At 42.1% G+C, this 8,657-nt stretch overlaps 1 protein-coding gene across 2 annotated transcripts in view; it reads right to left on the bottom strand.

Moving 5' to 3' along the window:
* The window catches only part of AGO3 (argonaute RISC catalytic component 3), a 220,630-nt gene extending 212,233 nt beyond the window's left edge, over positions 1-8,397 (bottom strand). For both annotated transcript variants that reach the window (XM_006886442.1, XM_006886443.1), the window contains exon 1: positions 8,044-8,397. In XM_006886442.1, coding sequence (XP_006886504.1) covers positions 8,044-8,062 — 19 coding nt within the window. In that variant the 5' untranslated portion in view covers positions 8,063-8,397. The remainder of the gene's footprint in view (positions 1-8,043) is intronic.
* Between the last annotated feature and the right edge of the window lie 260 nt (positions 8,398-8,657).

The raw sequence follows: 8,657 nt of genomic DNA, 5'->3' as shown, positions 1-8,657 counted from the left end.
TCGAACCACATGCCTTCTTTGGTGTGGCAGTGTAGTTCCTTACCACTAGGCTATCAACCCTCCAAGAACTCAATGTATTGTTGTTGTGTGCCTTCAGAACTAACACATAGCTAACCTTCCAGTGGGTTTTTCAAACACAGTAAACTGCATGGGAGGAGACTGCCCATCCTTCTCCCACAGAGTAGCTGGTGGATTCAAACTGCATGCCTTTGGATTTGCAGAGCAGCTTCTTACACCTACGCTAGCCTCTCAGTAACATGCACAAAGTATGAGAGATGAAGCTTTGTTATTTTTGCCTTCAAGGAACACCCAGGCTGCACCTTCTACAAGTTTTGTTCTTTTGGCCACCCATGAGCTTTCAGTAGTCTATCATGATGTTGGCATCAGTCCAGTGGTGACAATTTTTGTTTTCTTGACATTGAGATATAATCCATACTGAAAGTTGTAGTCTTCGATCTTCTGCAGCAAATACTTAAAGTTCTCCTCACTTTCAGCAAGCAAGGTCATCTTCATTATCTGCATAACAAAGGTTATTAATGTCTTCCTCCAATCCTGATGCCACATTCTTCTTCGGAGAGTCCAGCTTCTCAAATAATTTGCTCAGCATACTAACTGGATAGGTATGGAGGCAGGATACTACACTAACACACAACTTTCTTCATTTTAAACCATGTAATGTTCCTTGCTCTCTTCACATAACAGCCTCTTGGTCTAGGTATATGTTTTGGTTTTGTTAATGTTTTTTGGGTTTTGAGGGGTTTTTTTTTAAACAAAATTTTATTTCAATTGTGATGTTAACAAACATTTACAAAGAAGTTAGATTTTCATTCATTCATTATTGTACATTTTACCCCTTTGCCCTCCCTTTCCCCTTCCCCAGTTCACTTTTTAAAATATATTAATAGGTATATGTCTTGTATGAGCACAATTAAGTATTCTGGGATTCCCATCCTTCTCAACCTTAGCCATAATTTTTTATGATCCACACAGTCAAAAGCCTTTCCATAGTCAATAAAGGACTGATAATCTTCTGGTATTCTTTGCTTTCAGCCAGGATCCATAAGACATCAGCACCCAGCTTGAACTTCTGGCAGTTTCCTGTCTATGTACTGTTTTAGCTATTTTTTAATGATCTCAGGCAGTACTTTATTTACATGTTATATTAATGTTACTGTTCAATAATTTCCACATTCTGTTGGATCACTTTTCTTGGGAATGGGAACAAATACGGATCTCTTCCAGTAAGTGGGCCAGGCAGCTGTCTTCCACATTTCCTGGCATAGACTGGTAAGCACATCCAGGGCTGCATCTGTTGGCTGAAATATGTCAATAGGTATCTTATCAATTCCTGGGGCCTTATTTTTTTGTCAGTGCCTTCAGTGCAGCCTCAACTTCTTCCTTCATTACCACTAGATCTTGTTCATATGGTACTTCCTGAAAAATGTCAATGTCAGTCAATTCTTTATGGTACAGTAACTCTGTGTATTCCCTCCATCTCCTTTTAATATTTCCTGGATCATTCAATATATTGCCCACATTGTTGCTGTTATATGCTGTTGAGTCTCCTGCAAATCATAGTCAACCAATGTACAATAGCTCTGAACCTTGCCCTATTCTGAGCCAATCTCATCTTCTTAATCTCCTTTTCCCAGTCACTCAGTCAGTCCATCTCATCCAGGGTCTTCCTCTCCTGAACTGACCCTCCTTCCTTCCAAACATGATCTCTTTCTCCAAAGACTGGTCCCACCTGGCCATGTCCTCAAAGTATGTGTGACAGAGCTTCAAAACCCTCACCTCCAAGGAGTCTATGGTATGTTCAACATTATTCTCTAAGACCAGAACGCAAAGGCATATATTCTTCTTCTATCATTCTTAGCCACTGTCAGCTTTCTGATGCATAGCAAGTAACTTCAAAAACCATAGCCTGGATCAGGTACAACTTGGTATCAGTGGCCAGAAAATCAAAAGATGAATTGCATTGGGAAAATCCGCATCACGGACCTCAGCAGAGTGCTGAAAAGCAATGATGTCAATCTAGAGACTAAGATGCACCTGATCCAGACCATTGTCTTTGCAATTACTTGCTATGCATCAGACAGCTGGAAAATTACTAAGGATAATAAAAGGAAGAATCAACACCTTCAAGTTGTGGTGCTGGAGATGGGTATTGAGTATACTATGGAATGCTATAAGAACAAAGAGGTATGTCATGGAGAGAATGAAACCAAGCTGCTCCTTGGAAGCAATGATTGAAGCTCCATCTGATATAATTTGGGCATCTTCCAAGGAGGGACTGACCAGTCCTTGGAGAAGGACATCTTTTTAGAAGGGTGGATGGATGGATGAGATGGATTGGCTCAGTGACTAGGGTAATGGGGGTGGGTGTGTCAGAGACGAGGAAATTGTCTCAGGATAGAGCAAGGTTCAGATTGTTGTGCACAGGGTTGTTATGAGTTGAAGTTGGCTTGATGGCACACAACAACGACATCACTGGAACAGTATGTTGACAGAGAACTACCAAAAATACAAGCTCTGCTTAGAAGAAGTCATGGCATTAGGGACTGCCAATGTCAGATGGACCTTGGCTGAAAGTAGAGAGTACCAGAGGAACAACTATCTGTGTTTCATTAACTATACAAAGGCATTTGCCTGTGTGGATCACAACAAACTGTGGCTTAACCTTGAGAATAATGGGAATCCCAGAACACCTGATAGTGCTCATTTGAAACTTATACTTGGACTAAGAGGCAGTGGTCAGAACAGAACAAGTAAACACTGCACGGTTCAAAATCAGAAAAGGAGTGTGGAGATGTGTCCTGTCTCCACACCTTTTCAATCTGGGTGGAGAATATATCATTCATGAGGCTGGACTTTATGAGGAGGAATGTGGCACTAGGATTGGAGGAAGACTCATCAACAACTTATACAGATGAGGCAACCTTGCTTGCTGAAACTGACAAGGGCCTAAAGAAGGTCTGCTGTAGAGGGTGAACAAGTGAAGTCTGCAATATAGATTGAAGCATAACATTAAGAAACATTCTCATCGCTGGGCCAATTGACAGCATCATGATAGATAGTGAGGGGATTGAGATTGTTAAAAATTTTAGCTTGCTCTGTTCCACAATAAACACTCTTGGCACACCAGCAGTCAGGAAATCAAAAGATTAATTCTAAAAGAGAAATCTGTTAGGGATTTCTCCAGAGTACTGAAAAACAAAGATGTCAGTCTAAAGACTAAGGTGGACTTGACCCAGGACATGGCCTTCGCAATTATTTGCTTAGCATCAGAAATCTGGACAATGAATAAGGATGGCAGAAGAACTGATGCCTTTGAGTTGTGGTGCTGGAGAAAAGTTCTGAACATATAATGGACTGTAAAGAGAAAGAACAGGTCTTTCCTTGAGAGGGTGAAACCAAGCTGCTCCTGGAGGCAAGGATTTAGAGACTGTCTCACAAACTTTGGGCATGTAGCCAGGAGGGATCAGTTTTTGGAAAAGGACATCAAGCTTAGAAGGGTCAAGGAACAGCACAGGAGAAGAAGACCTCAGATGAGATGGACTGACATAATAACTAGGGTAATGAGGGTAGGCATGTCAGATATAGTGAGATTGGCTCAGGATAGGGCAGAGATCAGAGTTATTGAGCATAGGGTCACCATGAGTCATATTTGACTCAACGGCACATAACAACAACATCAATCACAACATTGGACTTCAGGATGTAACTTGAAATTGTCTTTTTTTTTATTTTATTGTCTTTTTAACTATGAATGCAGCACCAATCTTCCTTTATTTTTCATTCCTGGCATAGCACACCAGGTGATTTTCTGATTCAAAGTGGCCAAAGTCAGTGAACTAGAACACAGCATTTAGAACTAGAACACAGTAAATACCTACTTTAGTTAAAAAAAAAAACCCTGTTTTATCAGAAGTTCCTCTAACACATAGATGCTAAACTAAATATTATTTTTAAAATAAACAATACCAGATAGTTTTGTTAAATAAAAATTAAGACAAAACCAAATCTATAAATAGTAGAGAATATTCTTAAAAATCACCTCAAATATTTCAAATAAAAGGTAACAACAGATAAATGTTAACATTTAGTAGAAGAACTCTGGTGACACAGTGGTTAAGTGCTAAGTTGGCAACCAAAATGTCAGCTGTTTAAACTCACCAACCACTTTACAGGAAAAAATTGTGGCAATCTGCTTCTGTTAAGATTTCAGACTTAGAAACCCTACAAGGCAACTGAACTCTGCCCAACAAGGTTGCTATGAGTTAGAATCAACTTGACAGCAAGAAGTTTTTATTTCAATCTTTTAATATAAATTTATGTTTTCTATGTGCCCACATAACAATTAAGACAATGTCAAACCCACTGATACAAAAATCTTATATGATTACTGAGAATCTCCATAAGGAAGGAAAATCTACAGAATAAAGGAAGAGCAAATCCAATATTAATTCAATAAAGCACATTAGCACCTAAAATATTTTTAAACCCAAAATATATTAACGTTTCTTGTCAAGTTCTTGATTTAAGACTTAACTGCACATTTTCCCAATTCCGTGTTCCATTTTATATGCAACATAACAATTATGGGAGCTCTGGTGGCATGATGCGGTACATACTGTACTGTTAACTGAAACATCAGTGGTTCAAATCCACAGCTGCTTCATGGGACAATAACAGTCTCTTTCTGTAAGTATTTAAAGATTCAGAAAACTGAAAGGGTCATTATGAGACAAAATTAACTCAAAAGCAGCAAGTGGTTTATAACAATTATAAGTCTTTGGTAAGATGAAAATCTTGGTTTTTGCTGAAGATAATTTTGAATCACACTATAACTTATTTCAGTTATTATAATTAAATCATGTGTAAACTGCACTAAAGAATAAGTGATTCAAGATGTCTAAACACAGGGAGCTCTGGTGGCCTAGTGGCAAGAAGCTGCACTGCAATCCCAGAGGTACACAGTTCAAATCCACCAGATGCTCTGCTGGAGAAGGAGGGAGCAATCTCCTCCTATACCAGTCATTTCTGATTCGATGGTACACGGAAAAATAATACAATAAAAATTAAAAAAAGATGTCTAAACACAAATTGATACATCTAGTATAGCTGCCTACAGTGAAATATATTTCAGCAATGGTACAGGAATAAAGAAAGACAAAATAAATGAAATATAAATACATTATATTATAAATAGATAAATGAGAAGAATCGATGCCTTCAAGCTGTGATATTGGAGAGAGTACTGAATATCCCATTGATGGCAAAAGGAACAAATAGATATGTCTTAGGAGAAAGTGCAGCCAGAGTGCTCATTGGAGGCAAAATTGGCAAAGCTTTATCTCACATACTTAGGACATGTTGTTAAGAAAGACTATTCCTTGGAAAAGGACATCATGCTTGGAAAGGTAGACGTTTGCAAATAAGAGGACCTTCAACCAAATGGATTGACACAGTAATGGTAATGATGGACTTCAGCATGTCAGAAATGATGAAGATAGCACAGTATTAGACAAGGTTCAGGTTTGTGGTTCATAGAGTCATAGCTGACTCTATGGCAACCATGTATATAATACATTGTTGTTGTTATGGACCACGGAATAAACTCATAGCTGACCCACTCGTGGGTTTTCAGAGACAGTAAATCACATCGGAGGAGCCTGTCTATCTTTCTCCTATGGAGCACCTAGTGGAACTGCGTGCCTGTAAGTTAGTAGTGCAACTCCTAACCACTAATCCACCAGAGCCCCCTATGTATAATATGTATGCATAAAAATTAAAATAAACATACTTCTGCATTACTTATGCACCTACAACCAGAGCCAAAGAGGAGGAACTGGATAATTTCTATCAACTGTTACAGTCAGAAATCGATCAAACATGTAACCAAGACACATTCATTATAATGGGTGACTGGGATGCAAAAGTTTGGAACCAGGAAGAAGGATCAGTAGTCAGAAAATATGGACTTGATGACAGAAATGAGGCTGGGGTAGAATTCTGTACACTCAATGATTTATTCACAGCAAATACCTTTTATAAGAAACATAAATGCAAGCTATATCTGATGGGATTCACAGGAATCAGATCTTAACAGCTGTGGAAGGAATCACTGTTCAGTATCAACAGTGAAAACTAGGCCAGGTGTTGACTGTGGAATAGACCATCAACTACTCATATGCAAGTTCAAATTAAAGCAAAAATGAGTTAAATCACATCCACAGGAATCAAAACCTTGATCTTGCGTCTATACCCCATGAATTTAAAAACCAACTCAGGAACAGGTTTGAGGCCTTGAACACTAATGAAGGAAAACCACATCCGCTGTGGGAAGATATCAAGATATCATTCATGCAAGTAATTAAAAAGAAGGAAGAAGAAAAGATCAAAATGGATGTCAAAAGAGACTCTGAATATTGCCCTAGAAGACCGGGTTTCAGACGAAGTTTCAGAATCCTTGCCTCCAAGGAATAACCTGGTTTCACCCTCTCCAGGATAAATCTGTTTGTTCTGAGTCCACGGTATATTCAATACTCTTCTCAAGCACCACAGCTCAAAGGCATCAATTCACCTTCTATCATCCTTATTGTCCAGCTTTCTGATGTATAGCACGTAATTGAGAATAGGTGCACTTTAGTGTCCAGACTCACTGCTCTTCGGTACTCTGGAGATGTCCCTGACCGCAGACTTTCCCAATACAATTGGTCTTTTGCTTTCCTGACTGCTGGTACCCATTCCTTCCCCCTGCCCCCTCCAATGAAAACATACAGTACAGTAGATATGAGGACAGGATACTTTCTGAATTCACAAGATTCTTCACCATTTAGACAAACTGCATATTTAAAAAAGATGTTGAACTGGTTTAAAATGGAGCATCCCAAAGAGAAGCTGATTAGACCAAATCCCATGTAATAAAGCTTATACAAAAACCTGTAATGCATTTCCCCCTCTATTTTACTTCCCTAATTTTTGAACCCTTTTCAATATAATTGACGGTTATTCTCCCTAATGTAATGAAAAAAATTATTTATATTACACACAGGGACCTCCCAAACTGGCAAAATAAAAAGCAAAATTCAGGGACTCTTAAATATCTTTAATAACAAGAAGGCAATCACCCCACACACACCCCTCAAAAATTCTTATTTTGTAAGTCGGTGACCACCTAGAGGAGGCTTACTAAAATATAATATACAAGTATGATTATTTGATAAGCAAACAGCGATTATGTAACTGCTGTTGTATGTCCCTCAATTACTTTAGAACCACGCGAGATTTTTTTTAAGTACTGCCTTTATTGCACTTTTTCTCGTTACTGCTGTTTTCCCCAAGACAGCCAGCAGTTTTCTTATATTCCCAGTTTCCAGGAAAGTAAGTGTGCTTTTCTGAGGAATGGAGAGTGGACATATGCACACACACACACACAGAGAATGAGCACACAGACACAGAATGAACACACGCACATCAGAGAAGTGATCTGACATCTCCAGGCTCAACTGACATCTCCAAAGCTCCTCAGGAACTATACCCCAGGATGCCACAAGCATTGGCAGCTCTCTTGAAGAGGGAAGCAATGCCATCTTGCAGCTGACGTTACGCCTAATACCTATTTCACATAGTTCTCCTTCACTAACTCAATGTAGCTTCACAACCACCCCAGAGGGAAGCAGCGGGGGTGGCTCGCCACCCAGAGGCTCTCCAGGACACACACCCCAGTTAAAGGACACGCACACCAACACCGTTACTTCAACCGGAATAACAAAAGCGATGACAAGCCTTTCTAGAGTCTCCGGGACAAATGAGTAATATCACCTAAACACCACCCTAACTTAGACCTTTTAAGTACAGTTTTCTCTCCAGGCAGTTTTCGCCAACTCAGTGGCCCCGGAGAACTGCGGCGGGGCTGCGGCGAGGCTGGAAGGTCCAAGACACCCGGACGGCGCCCACCTTGCGCCCCCGGGCACCGGGGAAGAGAGCTCTCTGGGGAGTGACACCTTCACCTGTCCAGCCCGGCCTTCACTCACTCACCTGCGGAGCCGATTTCCATTCATGGAGCTGGGGGCAGTGCTCCGAGGGAGAACGGCGCCCACCACTGGGGGCAAGGAGGCGGCGCGAGGGGGCGACGCGGCGCGACAGACACCTTCGCTCGGCCCCGGGACCCGGGTGGTGACGGCGTCGCTTCAGCAACCGCACTCCGAAGGCTTCCCGTTAGGAAGAGCCGCTGCAGGGCGACAGCGCAGGACTAGAGGAGAGGAAGGTGAGGCATGAGGTGACAGAGAGGAGCCCCGTCCGCAACTTGCATCGTCCGCGGCTGCTAAGGCTCCTACTGCTCCTCCGCGACTGCCGTGCCACCGACCTCCCCCAGGGGACGCCCCCGGAAGCCAGCTGGCGTCAGTTCCGTTACCCCGGCGGGCCCAACGTCGAAGCTTCGCCTCTCCGCCTCAAGCAGGGCGAGAGCGACGTCGGTGCGGGCGCGGCAGGCGCGGAGGACGCGTGGGAGGTGGCGCGGAAGAGGGCGCGGGCCCGAGCGGAGACTGGGCACGCGCGGCGGCTGCGGCCAGGAGGGCGGGGCGGCGCGGGGCGGGGCCGTCAGCCCTTCTCTGCCGCCGGTGCTGATGACAACCCCGAGGGACTGGCCGCTA

This window comes from Elephantulus edwardii, unplaced genomic scaffold (assembly GCF_000299155.1).
Source record: "Elephantulus edwardii isolate Elephantulus edwardi_28Jun2011 unplaced genomic scaffold, EleEdw1.0 scaffold00049, whole genome shotgun sequence".
Lineage (NCBI taxonomy): Eukaryota > Metazoa > Chordata > Mammalia > Macroscelidea > Macroscelididae > Elephantulus > Elephantulus edwardii.
Note: the sequence above shows the minus strand (reverse complement) of the source record. Positions and strands in the feature narration are given on the sequence as shown.